Source organism: Lynx rufus, unplaced genomic scaffold (genome assembly GCF_022079265.1).
Source record: "Lynx rufus isolate CCGP_SWC_20201006 ecotype Redwood Valley unplaced genomic scaffold, mLynRuf1.p SCAF_4, whole genome shotgun sequence".
Lineage (NCBI taxonomy): Eukaryota > Metazoa > Chordata > Mammalia > Carnivora > Felidae > Lynx > Lynx rufus.
In genome coordinates, this window is record NW_025814856.1 from 76,200,778 (window position 1) to 76,219,605 (window position 18,828).

An 18,828-nucleotide genomic window follows, 5' to 3' on the forward strand; every position below is an offset into this window, starting at 1 on the left:
TTAAAATAGTACCATTTACAATAGCGACAACAACAGTATCAACAAACGTATATAATCCATACAGAAAAAAAATTATCCCAAAATATGAAAGATTAGTATGCTGAAAACTATAAAAGTTTAATGAGAGAGGTTGAAGGGCTAAATAAATGAAGAGATTTTGAAGACTGACTATATTTAAGATGTCAAACGTTCCCCAGAGAAGTAGAGTCACTGTAATTCCAATGAAAATCCTAGGAGGACTTTTCATATAGATCACTCAACTGGTTGCAAAATAAATATGGGAGGGGAAACGACACACCTTTGCCAAACCAGTTTTAAAAAGAGATCTAACACTTACTATTAAGACTCAATGATCAAGACAGTGGGGTTTGAGTAAAAGCATAAATGGATAGATAAGAGGAACAGAATCCAGAAATAGGACAACACATAAATGGTTACCTAATTTCTAACAGGGTGCCAAGGAAATCCAATGGACAAAGAATACACTTTTCAACAGATGGTATTGGTACAATTGTTTATGTATTTAAAGACAAAAACAAAACAAACTCAATCAATACAAAACACCATATACACAAACTAATTAAAAATTTATTGTAGGCATAAAGGTACAACCTGAAAAATAAAACTACTTGATGGAAATACAGGAGAAAATCTTTGTGATCTTGGATTAGGCAAAGATCTTTCGTATAGGACACCAAAAGCAAGATCATAAATAAACATTGGATAAATTGCACGTCCTCAAAATTAGTATTTCTGCTCTTTGCAATACTAAAAAAGACATGAAAAATGGAAAATTTCAGGGAAATGGAAAGGAAAGCCACAGGTTAGAAGAAAATATTTCTAGGGGCGCCTAGGTGGCTTAGTTGGTTAAGCATCGACTTCAGCTCAGGTCACAATCTCGCGGTCCGTGAGTTCGAGCCCCGCGTCAGGCTCTGGGCTGATGGCTCAGAGCCTGGAGCCTGCTTCCGATTCTGTGTCTCCCTCTCTCTCTGCCCCTCCCCCATTCATGCTCTGTCTCTCTCTGTCTCAAAAATAAATAAACGTTTAAAAAAAAAAGAAAATATTTCCAAAAGACACATCAGAGAAAAGACTGGTGTTCAGAATAAAGAAAGAAATATCACCACTCAATAATAAGAAAGGAAACCCAATTAAAAAATGGGAAAGAGAAATAGTGGGAATTTGGGCAGAAGTCATCTGAAATTTACTTCTCTTGTTTTTGATCGAATTTTAATGTAAAGAAAATACCAAAAAAAATGGGAGAAAGGGCCCACATGTTCTCAGAGACGTAGAGGCTGGAAATGGCACAGCTCCCATTTTATAAAAACATCCAAAAACGAAGGACCAACTGAAATTCAATTACTTTGAACTCACTGGAGAACTGAGGTGGCAGGGTGAGTGACTTACTGGCGACAGACGGGCACTTGCAAGGAGAAACAGGACGTGAGCATTTGCTCATCTTGAACTGATGTTGTCAAGCAGTGGGTCACAAGATTCACGTGGAATTTGTTAATAAAGTAATAAGAGCTGAGTATAGACTAGTGGGAGAGTGTGAACCATTGGGAGCATATGTAGGGCATTTTCCAGCACTTAAAGTTTCTCCTCCTCCAGGAAGCCCAGAAAACTCTTGCAGGGAAGATCAGGGACAATCCAGAGAAAGCCTCCCCCTTCGTTGCTAGTCCATAAACATTTTCCATGTACCCACTTAAAATTGAGACTCCGTAGCAGTATCAGGGAATGTGTCCTTTCCTGACCTTTCACCCTCGTGCTAGCAAACCTTGAAGAAAAGTAACTGCGGAATAGAGCTGAGAGAGCTTGGAGAGACAGACCTTCTCTGGGGACCAGAATAAAGACTCAATGACAAGTGAAGAGAGAAATACAAAACACACTAGAGAATTGTAAGTGTCTGAACTCTGACAACAAAGAATTTCAACATCAAATGCAGTCTCACTCCTGACGAGTTAACACAAACCCCTACACTAAAGGCCAAGCAGCAAAGTTGTGCTCATTTTCAAACACAGTATATATTTACCTCAGTATCTACTGTACCATGCAACACGGCCAGCCTGCAACCAAACGTTCGGAGGCATACAGCAAGTCAAGAAGAAACATAGTCTGAAGACACAGAGCCATCACCAGAACTACACTGAAACATAACACAGATATTGGAAGTGTCAGGAATTTAAAACAACTATGATTCGGGCGCCTGGGTGGCTCAGGACAACTTCGGCTCAGGTCATGATCTCGCAATCTATGAGTTCAAGCCCCGCGTCGGGCTCTGTGCTGACAGCTCAGAGCCCGGAGCCTGTTTTGGATTCTGTGTGTGTGTCTCTCTCTCTCTCTGCCCCTCCCCCACTCATGCTCTATCTCTCTCTCTGTCAAAAATAATAAACATTAAAAAAAATTAAAACAACTATGATTAATATGATAAAGCCTCTAGTCTAGTGGAAAATTGGACAACATGCAAAATCAGACAGGAAAATTCAGCACAAATTATGGAAAGCCCAAATGCAAATTATGGGAAAGAACCAAAGGAAATGCAAAACTAAAAAACACAGTAAGAGAAATGAAGAATGCCCTAAAAGACTCAGCAGTGCCTTTAAGAAATATAAGGAAAGAATTAGTTAACATAAAGATAGGACACTAGAAATACCCAACCTCAATGGGAGGAGAGAGAGAGAGAGAGAGAGAGAGAGAGAGAAGCTATTGTGCCTGCTGGATTTTGCTATTTGTTGTTGCTCAACTGAGAAAGGAGTGGAGGGTTGGTAATAGAGAAGGTTTTCTTACAGATCCTTCTGAGTCTGTGTGACATTGTGAGATCCCAGCAGACAAATAGCAGGTGGCTTCATCAGACTGGAGGATATTATTGCTTATCAGGTAAAAGACTCCATTGTCTTTCTTTAGCAGATCCTACTTGCTCTAACCACAGGGTCATAAGCTGTTGGGACAGAAAGGGCGCTTTGGACATACAGAGCCCAATGCACACACAACCAATGGGCTGTGGGGGCCCAGAGATGGTAAACGTCTTGTCCCAAGCTAGTTAACCACAGAGATAGGACTACACCTGCATTTTTAAACATAGCACAATTGCTTACAAGAGTTTTCTTCTTTCAACATGACAGGCAACTGGGTTTGTTTTCAAATTATAGTTTTAGTAAGGCATCTATTTTTCCATGGGAGATAGAATTCTACAAATTTCTTTTTCTTCCAGGAAAATACTGTCATCACAGAAATTATTTTCTCATTGTGCATTGCCTGGTAAGGACTCATGTTGCTAAATGGTAAAGGTGGCTACTAAAAAATGGAGACCATCGTTCACATTTCTCAAGTATGTGTCTGTTAGCATGTTTGTGTTTTCAGTTACTGAAGAGTTTCCTCTTTCGGAAATACGATCCCAAATTGCTGACTCAGCAGACCTGGTGTTTGTGAGAACAGAAGGCCTTTTCCTTTGATGTGGTCTCTGAGCAGTTTCACACACTTGAACACCTGAAATCAAAACGTTTTAATTCTCTGAACAATTTTCCTGGTAATTTAAAAAAGGCCTTGGTAGACCACTGGTCCCATCTCTTCTTTTTTTCTTTCTTTTCTTCATCTCTTTTTTTCTCTCTTTCTCTCTTTCTCTCTCTCCTTTCCTTCCCTCCTCTCTCCCTTTCTTTCTTCTTTCCTTCCTCTCTCTCACTCTTCCTTCCTTCCTTCCTCCTTTGTTTCTTTTTTCTTTGCCCTTATTATGCCCATTTTGTGTAGCACTTTTCCATCACTACTGCCTCCAAGGAAAGAAAACAGACATTTGGGTCAATTAATCTGAGGACAACTTATGACATATGAAATGCCACGAAGCCTATATTCAAGGACTTCCAGAGGCCTCCAGAAGATCAAATTGCCAGGACAAGGTTTCTACCTACTGCTCATGCCATGAGACTCAGGCTGACTTAAAAAAAATTTTTTTTAATGTTTATTTATTTTTGAGAGAGAGAGAGAGACAGATCACAAGCAGGGGAGGGGCAGAGAGAGAGGGAGACACAGAATCTGAAGTAGGCTGTAGGCTCTGAGCTGTCAGCACAGAGCCTGATGCGGGACTCGAACACACGAACCATAAGATCATGACCTGAGTTGAAGCTGGATGCCCAACTGACTGTGCCACCCAGGCGCCCCAAGGCGGACATTTTTTAAAAATAGTTATTTATTTTTGAGAGAGAGAGAGCATGTGAGCAGGGGAGGAGCAGAGAGAGAGGGAGACACGGAATCGGAAGCAGGCTCCAGGCTCCGAGCTGTCAGACAGAGCCCGATGCGGGGCTTGAACTCACCAACTGTGAGATCATGACCTGAGCCCAAGTTGGACGCTCAACCGACTGAGACACCCAGTCGCCCCTGACATTTTTTTTTATATAAGCTCTACCCAGTGTGATAACATCTAACCAGGCTGGATCAAGATATCTACAGAAGGAATTAGGCTCGTAGTAACTCCTCTTGGTAAGTAACTTTGTCCTGTTTTGATCCTGTGAATGAAAAACTGATAAGCTTTTTAGAAAAAAAACAAAACAAAACAAAACAAAAAAAACAATGTAGGATCACCTCAGCAGATGGACAGCAATTTTGCAGCTACTGGTCACTCTATATGGAAATAAAACTACTTTGTAAATGGTTTTTCTCTTTCCCGCTTGCCAGCAGATTGAATTCTACTGTTACAAAATAAACACACAAAAGTATAGACTCAGGCTTGAAATTAAGCTATTTGTATGACCATATCTGTAAACTATTTGTGTAAGTTCCAGATGTTTTTCTTGTATACAGTCTTTTCAGTGAGAAACACTTTGATTATCTCTAGTATTACTAAAGAGTGCTCCTTTCTTAATGAAGAGTGCTCCTTTCTCTAATAACTGCAGAACCTATATGTTTGCTTTAGATCTCCTCTTCAACGGCAGTGCAAAGCATTTAACCCTTACGGTAAATGACTAAAGAACATCATTAATCAACATATTCTTATTCTAGGTTCTTAGAGATAGGCTGAGACTAGTCAAAATTTGTGCTGTTGCAACTCTGGGGATACTGGGTAGAGATGGTCCAGATGAATGGAATTTGTGAGCTCAGTAAACCATTTCAGGTCCAGAGTCCATGAAAAGAGTCTGCCTGCATGGTTTTATATTTTCGTGTGTTCACTTATTGTCTCAGCAAACATTTACTGAAGACAGTGTCTAGGCTGGGCGCTAGAGATAAAAGGGGCACAAGACGCAGTCCCAACGCTCCAAAAGCTTGCAGTCTAGTGGACAAATATTCTCGATTGTGACTTCTTGGGCCCCTGTTTTTCAGCATGTGGCCACCAGAGACACGGAATGTCTTAGGTTCATGAGCCTTTTGCTTTCTTACTTTCTGTAATACTTATTGCTTATAAAATCCATACATTTTGTTTAGTGGAACATTTGATAAGGGGGCCCCAAACCATCTGAGTAAAGAGAATGATGATATTAGCTACTATTTACTGAGAGCCATGTACCATGCTGACTAGTTACAGTGCCTTATCTCAGTCCTCAACAGCCCTGCCCAGGAGACCCTCTTATTTTAATATCACTGTTGGGGAAACTGAGGCTTTGGGAAGTTCAGTTAATTGCCTAAATTCACATGGCTAGTTACTATGGCAAAATTTGGAGCCAACAGAGACCTGTCTCACGGAGCATGGTCTAGGCCATTATATGGTATTATAAACATTAAGCTGTATTTTTAATTCTGCATATTTACTCTCTGTAGCCTGACATTTTGAATCGACTCTTTAGTTGAATGCTTAACTAATAGTTCATTGTGTGTATTACTCCTCATGTGAAAACAATTTTTCTGCTTCTAATCAGGGCACTAAAATTGCCTTTCTTCCCCCGAAGTGATTAAGTCATGTAGAATATGCATGTAGTAAATTCTCAGTGTGAGTCTTAGGGTATTGCTATAAAATGACAAGTCCTTTCCACACCATCGCATTCAGTCTTCTTTCCGCATCGGCATCAAGTGTGCCGGAAACACTGACTGGGGCAGAAGAGCTGGAGCAGGTGACCTGCACGCAGGACTCGGCCGCATGACCCACAGCTGCCTTTCCGCTCAGGCCGGGACAGCGGCAGAAAGACCAGACCAGACAGGATCCTCTGATGAGCAGCTCAGGACTTTGCATCAGTGCCCTGGAAACTCTTAGGGTAATTTCAAGTTCAAAGGAGCAGTCTTCCAGGAATAAATACATTTAAGCGGTCACCTTTAAGATTTCAGACTCTGGAGTAACTCATCTGGCTACTATCAGTGGGAATGGGATTCTGGAAAGAACTTACTTTATAAACAAACCAGACACCCATGCTTCAATACATAGACATAAAGAAAAAAACTATAACTTTTTGAACATTTATTTATTAAATACCAAGAAATATTATTTCTATTTTTGTTCCTTTTTGAAAATTATGGAAGAAGTATCTGTAAATTACACACTAGGAAAATAATTGATTTGATACATGAAAACCTTTAAAGAAAAGAGATTTAGAAGATTCAGGAAAATGTTGACAAAAGGTAAAATCACACTCTTCAATGCATGTGAGCAAGATGGAAAGATAAAACCGAGCCGCCCAGGCAGAGAGGGATCAGTTCATCCATTCTTGATTGCGTTCATCTCTAATGTGATGTTGCTTGAGGTTCATCTTCGTTTAATGTTAGCAGGGCCCATATTTATATATTCATATAAATATTGAATACATATGGCACCATTTGAAAAGAGGCGCAAAGGGAGATTTCTGTAAATGTGTTTCAGACAGTGTGATTGGGACAGCTGGTGGGGCCACAAAGTGTTCGGTCCTGGCACACTGCTCAGGGTCACAGGTAAATATTCTTTCATTCTTCCGTATAACGTAGGGAGGGGAGGCAGGTGATGCAGGGGCGGAGGCCAGGGGCTGGTGCTGGCTCAGAATTCTAGGATTCGGTCCCAGTTTGGACACAAATGGCAGCGGGATCCTTGGAGAGGTAGGTGACTGTTTCCCAGTCCTTGGGGGGTGGTTGCCGCCTGAGTTCGCGTGGACGACATTGACGAGGAGCTAACTTGCTAGAGCAACTGGGGGTCCCTGAGGGGTGGGGATGTTAGGTCCCTGTGGGATTTCTGTACTGAAAGGTTTGTAAAGAAATTTGTGTATCTTATTTACTTGATTCCAAAAACAACCAGTGGAAAAGAATGAACAAAAATTGCTGAACTTGTCATTTTGTCAGAAGCTGATTTCATACTGGGGATGGACACATTGAACTGTGCATACATATCCATTAATGTCATGAGCTGGGTTTGTTTGTTTGTTTGTTTTTCTACATTCAGGCTAGTAAATGTGTTCATTCTTCATTAGCCTTAGAGATGAAATTTTGCCTGGATGAGGGGGGAACACCTCCCAGGGATGTTTCTAGATTGCCAGATCTAGTCAACTACAGGTTTTCAAAGAATTTTCACCATGCTGGTAAAACATTGGAATTGTGAAATGTAATATTTTTTGGTTTCCTTAGTGGTTGTGGTCATAGGCACAAAGAATTAATAAATTGAAACACAACATTCTGGTCCTCTTTCTTCCACCCGACTGCAATATAAATTATAGCAATCTAATTAAATATGGTGACACAGATACAATTCATGACGTCCTTTAAAAAGTTTTTTTAGGAGAGTGTAGTGCAGAGAAAAATATGGACTGTGATCCTGGATCTATCACTTTCTGTTAGAAATAGCTACCACATAGGTTTGGACATGGTCAGTGAGTTAAAAAAGAAAGGCAATCCTATAGAATTCAAATAATCACCTACTGAAGTACTTTATGAATCATGAGTACAGGAAATGTATTAAGTATGATCTGGTCTACAGGTCATTTTGGAACAATTGGTCAGTATTGGCGGAATACCTTCAGTTTCTAAGACCCATTGTTACGTGATTCTAAAAATGAGTAGAATGTAGCAGGCATCACCTGAGACATTGTTAGCCTGAACATCAGGGGATCTCGCATTTTTCGGCGGAAACCTCTGGATGTAAAAAAGGAGAGGTTTTACAACTTGAATACATAAAATTATAATAATACCCATAAAATTAAATCTTCACTTATAATTAATATCTTCATTGGATTATGCCTACAGATTAAAAATTACCTCATTATAAATATCATTTGAGAAATACTGCTTATTTCTGCCCTCACATTTCATTAAAATTTTTTTTCAAACCCTTCATACACATCTAACATGTATACTTCAGAGCATATTTCTGAGTTATCATAGGGTCTGAGTGTCTATTTTGGGATTCCCAGATGATGATGTCCCTAGATATTTTATTGGAAGAGACAATTCACCCACTTACAAAATAAAAGCATTCTTTTCATTTATACTGTCTTTCTATGTATGTGAGACAGAAGCACGAAGTATAGAGTCTTTAGTCCCAAGTCGGATTTACTAAATCCACATTAAACTGCTTATTGTCTTTTACCAGTGCAACTTCCAAAACTAGTCTCATCGAGTTTATTTCAGGTTGGTATCTTGTCCAAGTAGTATTGTTGGATCAAAGTTGAATGGATTAGAAGAGCCTCTTTTAATAAGTGGCCCAAGACTGAAACATAAGACAACCCCTCTTTCGTGAGGGATGATGTTGGGAACGCAAGCCTCACCTTCTTCTCTGGCGTTTCAGGGTGGTTGAATTCCACACGTTTTGCGTTTGTATCACAGAGAGGGATTTGGAAACCTCTTCTTTCGTTTTTCATGTGATCTCTGAGTTAGACCTTCCTAAGCTCTGAAGCCCTGGGGCCGAACACACCAATGGTTTCTCATTTATTTATACTGCCTCTTTCCATCATCTATTTGAGAAGGCCTCAAATAAAAGACACAAGTACAGTTAGGCCATGAAATAAAAATAAAAGATTAAAAGCACTAAGGAAAGCAGAAGAAGAAGGAAAAAAAAAAGGCCTGTGATGATCTAGAAAGAAGCACAGGATAAAATTTTATGTTCACAAGTAGGAGAAAAATGTGGTGGAGTACATACTTTGTGTTAAGTGATAAAATGAAGTACACCAGAGTTTCAAAGATGTTATGCCTATCTATCATAAAATTAGAAAAAACACTCAAAGCATGTGTCCTTTTGGGGGAATATGAAGTGAAGAGTGGGAATCGCCTTCCACATCCGTTTTATATAGTGGATAAGGTGGTTTTTACACAAATGCATTTCATGCTACAACTGCATCATTACTATGGGCACCATGACATTGAATGTCATTCACAGATGGTGATAATCAGCCGACGGGGTCAGGGATCATGCAGTCTGGTGATCTAATGTGACAATAGGAGACTTGGAGGACCAGGCAACTGCCTTTGACCTAGTCATTTGGCCTGAAATCCCACTGTAGGAGATTCAAGGCAAACTTAGGCATGATCCGAAAGAAAGGCAGTTGGAGGTAGAAATTTCTGGTGAAAGCTTAGAATGCACATGGATTATGCTGTTGGTGGGAAAAGAGACATTTGCTTTGGACCACGCAGGTTAAGCAGTTCCATGAACTGACCGCATGTTACTAGGCTTTAGCCAATGTTCCCTTTGATTTTCTTAACACTGGAAATACAGTGGACAAGACAAGTGATTGCCTATTAACTGGTGTGTCAAAGGCACATTCCAGTGATGATGGCTGAGTGAATCGAGACATAGTAGAGCAAAGTGGGGTGCAAACGAAGGAATGAGTCTCCATGCTTGATTTACCTAGATCCAATCATTACCTCGAGTACTGTATTCCCATTAGTAAGAAAGATGTGGTCCCATGCGATTAAAATATCATGTTGGAGCACACAATCATCTAAACAAATTGCTAATAACCATGGTAATGATAATAATATACTTTCTCATTTCCATAGCATGTTTGGTGGTGGAAATCTTAGGAGGGATTTTAATATCAATCCTTACAGTAAAGGTCAGCGTAGACAACATTGTGCAAATTCTGTAATAAGATCAGACCTTGTGTCCGTGTGGACTTGTATAAAGTGTTCATGTACATTGTGTGTAACTGTCGTGAAAGGGTTTGTTCCAAGAATGAAGTTGATCATGACAGATGTGCTTTGTGAGTTGACACATTTCCTTTCCTGACGGTGAAAGGGTGTAGTCAGAGAGCCCGGGATTTGCCCCAGGCTGACCTGGAGCCCTATCTCTACCACGTACTGCTTATGTGAATTTGGCGATTATTCTCTGCCCTCAGTTTCCTCATCCATCAGGTGGGATAACAGGAGGCATTCAGCAGGAGTCATATGAGAATTAAATGAGAGACTGTGAATAAATTACTTGGCATGTTGTCTAACATATAACGGGTGCTGGATATGCAGTGGGTATGCCCTAAGAAGTTGTCCCATTTCAAACCTAAAGGGACAATAGTATCCAGTATGGAGGGTCTGTAGCCAATCATAATGATAGAGCAGACATTTGCCCGAGGATTCAGCTGTGCTTCTAACTGCTCCAGTGGAAAGTGAGCTTCCTGTGCACTGATAGACAAATAACTTGAATTTAGAGGTATTTGTTTCATTTAATGAACTTTTCCCTCACTTGGCCACAAAATGAAATTAAAATGTGGGTTTTGTTTTTGTATTTTTGTAGTTTTTCTGTGTATTTAAACCTTAACCCTTTATCTTAATTTCTATTATCTCTAACTTTACCAAGTTTGGGATTTGGGCTTGTATATGGTAGAAAAACAATGGTTGAAAATATGGTTAGAATGTACTTAGAAATATAGTTACAGATATGGTTAGTCCTTTTAAATATACTTAGAAATGTCATAAATTTGAAATTCATATTTACATATGAAATAGCTTTACTTAATAAAAGAAAAATTAGAAGAATAAGCTGAGAAATTTGGAGTCAATATTAATGCAGGTTTGAAATACCCACTTAACTGAAAGTGTGGTTGCATTTGGTTAACTTATATAGAATTCATACTGCTTCGTCCTAATAATATGTCTACAACTCAGGCAATTTACCTTAAAACATTTTTTGATTATGAATATATAGAAATGTAATGGACAACTTACTTGTTTTGTGAACTGGTTTCTATTTTATGCATCAGTAAAATGATTGTGGCCATAAAAAACACTGCTAGTAAGTTTAAAAAAGAATGTTGGAAGAAAAAACATGTAGTATAATTAGCCAAAATATAGGCACTAATTATATATAATCAAGTACACTATTTAATGCTCAGTTAATTATCACATTGAGAAAGTCATAGGAGTTCAAGATTTCTTCTATCCTGAAAAGAATGAAACTTCCAGAATCTAGCTGAAGAAAAGGGACAGGAGGTAAGCATCCTGTCTTCCTGTCCAATAATTTTCCAAGTAGATCATTTGATTTTGAAGTTCTTTACGATGATGAATCAGAAGTAACCTTATAAAAAAAAAAAAAACAACTTCCTAACATGAAAACTAGATTCCTTAAATGTATTGACTAGAGGCAAAAATCATGTAAATATCATATACTTTGAAAAATTAGTCTTGTTTTCTATAACATGCTTTCACAATGAAAAACAAAGTATATGGTTGGAGAAATATAGACTTTGTTAGTATTACAATCAATAAAATACTATTTGCAGTATATGCAAGATGTACAAGTTTAAGACATTAATGTCTAATTAAGGCATTGATCTAATTCTATGTATAGCATGGTTAAAAAAGTCATTGTTTGCTTACAGATTAGTATAAAAATCAGGAACTTTGAGGCACTGTCAGAAATTCTCAAGAATATTTTGTCCTTTTCTTCTCAAAGGAGAAATCAAATTCTTCTTTTCTTCAGAAATTGTCCAGAAAATTATTATTCTAACTCCTAACTAGCCCAAAGAGAAAATGTGTTAATGTTTGTGTTTCACTTGGAAATCAAATTGGAAGGGTTCTACTCTTTACAATTTCAATCACTAATTAACAATCAATGTATAAGCAAGGAACATTCCAGCCCTCAAGTGACATGCCCTTGACAACTATGATGTTTCATTGCATATTTTCACATTATGTCTACAAGAAACTCTGGAACCATAACTGTTAACATTTTACCAGTTACATATAATGTTATTTAGCAGGTGAAATCAAAGAAAACTGTGTGTGTGAAAGCAAGTTAAGCAGGCTTCCAGGGCAGATTCAAATTTGGGGGAAGATTCTAAGTGTCAAAGTATGGTGTCTTTTTAGTCATGCATCAACTACAACGAAATTCCCGTTAAAATGTGACTTTAGGGGCGCCTGGGTGGCGCAGTCGGTTAAGCGTCCAACTTCAGCCAGGTCACGATCTCGCGGTCCGTGATTTCAAGCCCCGCATCAGGCTCTGGGCTGATGGCTCAGAGCCTGGAGCCTGCTTCGGATTCTGTGTCTCCCTCTCTCTCTGCCCCTCCCCTGTTCATGCTCTGTCTCTCTCTGTCCCAAAAATAAATAAATAAACGTTGAAAAAAAAATTAAAAAAAATGTGACTTTAGTGAACATTTCTTAAAGCAAACCGAATTCTGAGTAGTGCAATACTCGATAAAGTTAATACGAGCATTTCTGGAAACAATCAATAAATTTTTAATAGCCGTTTTGTAAATTTAGCCACATCACTTCTAAATTCAAGGCATTGTAGATAATTTGGAGATGCAGCTTAAAACATCACTCTACTCAAAATCCTGGTGTGATTCAGATGTGAGAGCAAGATGGTCTATAAAATCAGGAATCAAGCAGAAGAAATCCGGTATCAGAAGTGGACATGGGATCCTTATTTGAAGCTAAAAGTCCAATGTGACAGATTGTCAAGTATGGGTGGAAATAGATTCCCTTTCAACAAGTGACTGTGTATTGTTTCAAAAAATTCCACATTAATCCAGGTGCTGCCCTTAATAGCCGTGACTTTGGACAACTTACATAACCCCTTTTCCCATGGAAAGTAACAAAATAAGCAACTCAGAACCCACTGTGGATGAAAGGTCATAGTAAGCACTAATCCTATGGCAACTTTTCCTTCCTTTTACTGTGTGTTAGGTGGTTCCAAACCACAGAATTTCATTTCTCTAATGTTTTCATTGCAATTGCATTTCTCCCACAGATAAAAATCCTGATGAAGACATTTTCCCCAAGCCCACGATTTTTCTTCCTTCAGCTGATGAAGTAAAACTCCATAACACTGGAACATATCTTTGTCTTCTTGAGGGCTTTTACCCTGACGTTATCACGATAGATTGGAAAGAAAAGAATGGCAAAACAATTCTGAAATCCCAGCAGGGTGACACCATGAAGACTAAGGACACATACATGAAATACACGTGGCTGACCGTGCCTAAAAAGTCAATGGATAAAGAACACAAATGTACCGTCAAACATGAGAATAATAAAGGAGGGGTGAATCGAGAGATACTGTTTCCTTCAATAAACAAAGGTATGTGCATATACACATGATGATAACCTTTCAGAACCCTTTGTTTCAAAGGGAATACCACACCTTGTCTATCAAAAATTAATGGAAAACAAGCAAATAGAAATCTTTCTTTAACGTAGTTACTTTTAACGGTCACATAAATATCCTGTTACTTCCCCATAGAATTAAAGTAGAAACATACAAAGAAAGAGCACAAGAACAATTCACTTAGCCTTTATCGCCTCAGTTTCATCATCCAAAATATGAAGGTCACAATGATGTTTTTTAGCGTCACTGTATGGATTGAATGAAACAATACGGAGGAAGCACCTAGCAGCCTCACACACAATAAATGCTCAAAAAGAGAGTCCACTTTCTATGATCTTACTTGATAAGGAAATAAGAACAATCGCATGTCTTTCGGGAATGTTCTACTCAATAGTCAAACTCCCTCTCACCTCAATCTGGTCTACTCAAAGTATCACCTTTAAACAGTTACAGGTGACAAAATGCTGCTCCTTTGATGGTGCTGGATTGCAGCTCAAGTAAAAATGGTGATTTGGCTGCTGAGTTTTTAGTATGGTCTTGGGTGTTCCAGATTTGAATTTTATGTAAGACTGTAAGGTGAAATTTGGTAACTGGAGAGGGGTGAGGTTACGTGTACAAACATTCTCCCATTGTCCACAATGGATATATTTCTACCCCTGGGAAATGCTGCCCAGCAAACACTTCCTGCCATCCGAGCGTGTGCCAGTCCTGGGAGGGAGGCGGGACTGACCACTGTCCCCAGGAGGATCACTACAGTAGGGCGAATACACTTTGCCTAATCACCCAGGGTCCCTGGTGATTCAGACATGGTGTCCTGAAGGAGCCCCACTGGTGCAGAGGCTGGTCATATGTGACAATGGGGGCAGAGCTGAATGTGCCCTGGCCCGGCTGTGGGCCAGGAACTCTCTAGACTCAGAAGTCAAGTCCTGAACATTAATATAAAATGCCCCCAGAGGGCCCATAAGAAGGAACCAGTTTGTACTTGCTCTGTGGTTAACAAGCACTTTTTAAGCAGCAGGGAACAAACACATAGCAAGACATGTGAAGAGCTTTGCTATATATTTCTGAGGTAAGTCTTTGTCCTTTGTCCTCCGGAAGTGTTAAAAAAGAAAAAGCAAAAAACAAACACCCACAAACCCCAAATGGCAACACTCAGCTTAAAGCCCCAAGTCACTCCACCAAGACTTAATACCTAACCCAAGTACAATTTCAATGCCCCAGAAGAGTAACCTTTAACCAGTCGACTAGGGAATTTTCCTGGTCAGCACTAAGAAGTTTCCTAATGGACCCCTTCCCTTCTCTGTCAGGGTGACCTTGCCTAAATCAGTGGATTCCTTGCTAAAAATTTCCTTTTTTCTGCTCCTTCTCTATTGTAAAAAAGATTTCTTTCCTGTCCTCCTTTGGAGCTCCTGTCTACATGCTAGATGGGATGCTCTCTGATTCATACACTGATTGATGAATACAGCCATTGGATCTTTAACATTTACTTGGTTGATTTTTTGTTCTTTAACAGGTTTGGCGGAGGCCAGAAGATCCGAAGTGGACCCCCAGAGGCATTCAGAGACAAGGCGAAACACAGGGGTGGTCACTGTGAGCCCTTTGAGTTCACTGTCCTCCTCACCGGTTTCAAGGGCTGAGGGTGAGTTCCTCTTGGTTCGAAGCTTCGCTCTCCTTGCATTTGGGCTGCTGATCTGATGGGCCTTTCTTTCCAGGACAGGTCAGCTTGGGCTGCAAAGGTTATGCCCAGAGTCCGGTTGAGCCGGCATGTTTATCTGGAACCCTGTGGAACTGGCCTATTTGGCCAGAGCTCAGCTGAGCTGGCAGAAAGGTGTGCCTGAAGCCAAGCCCCCAACCTTTCAGACCACACTTCCCCCGCTAGAAAAGTCAGCAAGGTTCCAAGAGAATTGTTGGTGGTGCACATGGAGTCTTCTTGGGTCCTGAACACAGTAGCCTCTCTTATTGCCCATTCACTAATGTGCACACGATTGTCTCCTTTCGTTTAGAGAAAGGCTACTGGCAACAGGGATCTCAGAGGTCCCACATTTAAAGACTGTTAGAGCACTCGCTACCTCAAGAACACTCCTCTGATGGTACAAGTTGGTGAGGGCAGGGGTCGTCGGGTCAGCACTGGGTCACCCATCAACCTCCGGAAAACCTCTGTGCAAGAACGTATACTGTAAAACACACACAATCCCCAATTCGGGTCATATGCCTTTTAGGTGTCAGTTTGGCTCCAAATCTTAGCTCATGGGATCCTCAAGTCCTGAAGAGTCAAGCCCACCACCTTCCAGTACACCTGCTTATTTTTCATCTAAGAACTATGGTCCCAGATGTTAAAGATATAATTTCCAATTAGATAAGACCACTTAGGAAGAGCACTTAAGAGCAAGGGTTTTACAGTTAAAGACAGTAGGACCCCTCAGTTTAATTAGCAAGCAGAAGCTTCCAAAAGATTTTAAAATGTCAAGGTCATTTTTTTGGATGATTCACTGCAAAAGTCTCATGAAAAATTATAGATGGAAAAGGTACTAAAAAAAAGTCTGTAAGATTGATGTAATCCTCCTGCTCCGTTCTTTGCTCCTTTGAGCACTCACTCTGGGCTGAAATGATTTTCCACTCAGAAAAGGCTGCACAGTCATAAACAGAAGTCTGCCAACTTAATGGTTTTATACCCCATGTCTGCTTTCAGAGGAGGGCCCCAAATGAGCCTCTCCCGAGCTGATGAAACTGGGTGATTTTCTGGCAAACTGCTCTGTTATTCCCTTCAACAGCCAAGTGGAAATTCTGGTAAATAGGAGCGCTGCAGAAGGGATCCTAGAAAAAAACGGCAGAAGCCAGCAATGGGTGGAAACTCTTAGGAGAATCAGTTCCTTCCAAATCTCTGCCCACAGTGTGTGGTCTCAGAAGACAATAAACAATTTCCTGTTGTCCCACCTTTCCAAATCCACACCCATTGCTTATGGATCCTTTCTCTCCCAGAGACAGCCGTTGCCTCCTTGCTGGCGTCATCCTGAATCACTGCTCTTAGCTCTCTGCCTGCCTGGGACGTGCGGCTTATGGGTTTCTTCCTCTGGCTGTCCCTGTGGGTGACCCTTGATCTAGGGAGGGTAATATCCTTAGCTTCCTCTCTGCGACCCATCTTACACCCAAGGGGAGTTATTCCATCTGCCAGGAATACTTAAAACTGTGCACCCAGAGGGAAGGAAGCAAATTGAGGCTCATGTGCTTGGATAGGTCCAATCAACCCATGATATCATTTTATGTAAATCTGAGTCTTTGAGACACTGAGAGGAGCTGTCCTGACAAATGTGAACAGAACTAGAAACGCAGCTCTTGGGTCAATCCAGAGTTCCCCTGTCCCTTCACCCACTGCCACACTTCTCCTAGTTCCAGAACAGGGCTTTAGGAAATCAAAGTCCTTGGAGGAACCTGCATTCTTTCTCTGTCCTCAAAGTGATCCATCTGATCGCTCCTTTGAAATGTAAACACAGCCCACAAATGCCTGGGACTGAGGGAAACTAAGAGAAAGAGGCCTTTTCAAAATACAAACTGCTAAAGGGCTCTTGTGCCCAAACCCTGGCTCAGTGTCCTTCATAATCCCGGGGACACATACAGATCTTAACACTTTCTCCATAAATTACTCCATAAATGTCAGTGATTCAAGGGTCTTTGCGGCAATCTGTGCGTCCACAAATACACGTTGTCAATGTGAGATATTTTTTCTCTCTGGAGACATTTTCAACATTAGTTTACAAAGAGCTCTATATTTCTTTGGTTTTTAGACAAACACTCGTGAGGACTGGGCATTCTAAAACTCTCGGAAAGATAGAAACTAACCCAAATGTGTTTCGATTTCACATGGTCTGGGAAAATATTCAGTTGTAGGTTTAAATAAAAGAAACATTTCTTTATTGCTTTATCAGCACCAAAATTAAAACTTTCAGGTGCCTGGGTCTACTAAAAGTCAAATAAGTAGATGTGATCTCAGTGACAAAACATTAAAAAAAAATAGCTTGGGGGAATGATGAACTTTGATGTTTTGTAAGTTTATTTTTCTTATTTTTATACTTCCACTCCAGTTAGTTAGCACATGGTGTTATACTCGTTTCATGTGTACAAAATAGTCACTCAGCACTTTGTACTTCACCCTGTGCCCGTCAAGACAAGGGTATTCCTTAACCCCCATCACCTGTTTAATCCATCATTACCCAGCATAAAGCTTGTATGTGTAACCTCAGCTAAACTGTTAGGAACAATAGAATAAATGTGAATAAAATAAATACAAATTTAGATACAGTTTTAGCCTCCCCAAACTTTTTGGAGGGCTAAAACTTTAAAGCTGTGCTGAGTTAGAGCACCTGTTAAATTCAGTTACATTCATTAAATATCTAGATCATTTCCAAGTATTATAAAATAGTTAATTATTAATAAATGAACATAGGCTTATCTACTTTTGGAAACTGAAGATACGTTGGGGCCTGCTTGTGAATGTATTTTGTGCTTTACCGAAAGATTGTTTTTTGAAGAAGCACAGGTTTCTAGAAATTATGAAATGTATTCATGAATTTGCCGATCTAAAGAATACTGTTTAACAGTGCACAACTGCTTCCTTATTAGTTTTCATTAAAATTGAAGGTCTCTAGGAGTTAACAGATCTAATAATTTAATGAGAACTACTAGAAATAATAAGGGAAACAACTCAGAATGCAAAAAAAAGTAAGATGTGTGTTTTCAGTAAGAAAAAGTATGATGAATGGGGTTATATTTTTGAGGGCAAAAAAAGAAAGGAATTTTGTTCTAAAGCAAGACTGGTCATCTAAAAAGGGTAAACTCAGGACAAATTCTGAACGTAAAAGAGAAAGTGGTTTGTAAAAGGGAATGTTTGGAAAAAAATGTTATACGTGGTCAGGACTGACTCAGTTTGGAAGAAAGGATTTTCAAATCAAAAGTAAGAAGGTGTAGCATTAGAATTTGGTTTCCCTTTGTCCAAAGTGCAAAGGGTTGGGTTTGTTTATTTGTTTCCTTTAGTGTTTTGGTCAGCTTAAGTCTCTTTGACCTGGTACATTCCAAAAGACATGCTAAACTAATTTGGCTTTATTTGATATGTTAAATTACATGGGAAGCATTGTCAAATAGAAATTCATACTAAGTGTTCTTTACGTTGTGTTTGTAAGATTGTGGCACATGCAGCTAAGTCGATTCTGGTTCTGCCAGACATTTGTGGTCCTGATGTCCTCGAACATGACACCTGTCTGCTTCTGAATCAGAGAAATCAAGGTGTGTAAACAGTGGCAGTGTATTCAAGAAGGAGTCTGGACTAAGGGAACATCAAGACAGTCATTTGGTCCCTCCTGGCTCCATGGCAAAACCATTTTCTTGACTTTTGTTTTTTCATTCTTTTGCCCACCATAGGGCGTTTAAAG

The 18,828-nt window shown here is 39.8% G+C and overlaps 1 gene segment (V, D, J or C); it reads left to right on the top strand.

The window, feature by feature from the left end:
- LOC124523395 (T-cell receptor gamma chain C region C10.5-like) overlaps positions 1 to 18,828 on the top strand; it is a 30,297-nt gene that overhangs the window by 4,402 nt on the left and 7,067 nt on the right. Inside the window, 3 exon segments of the C gene segment in view lie at positions 6,893 to 6,978; positions 13,049 to 13,378; positions 14,919 to 15,044. Coding sequence covers positions 6,893 to 6,978; positions 13,049 to 13,378; positions 14,919 to 15,044 — 542 coding nt within the window.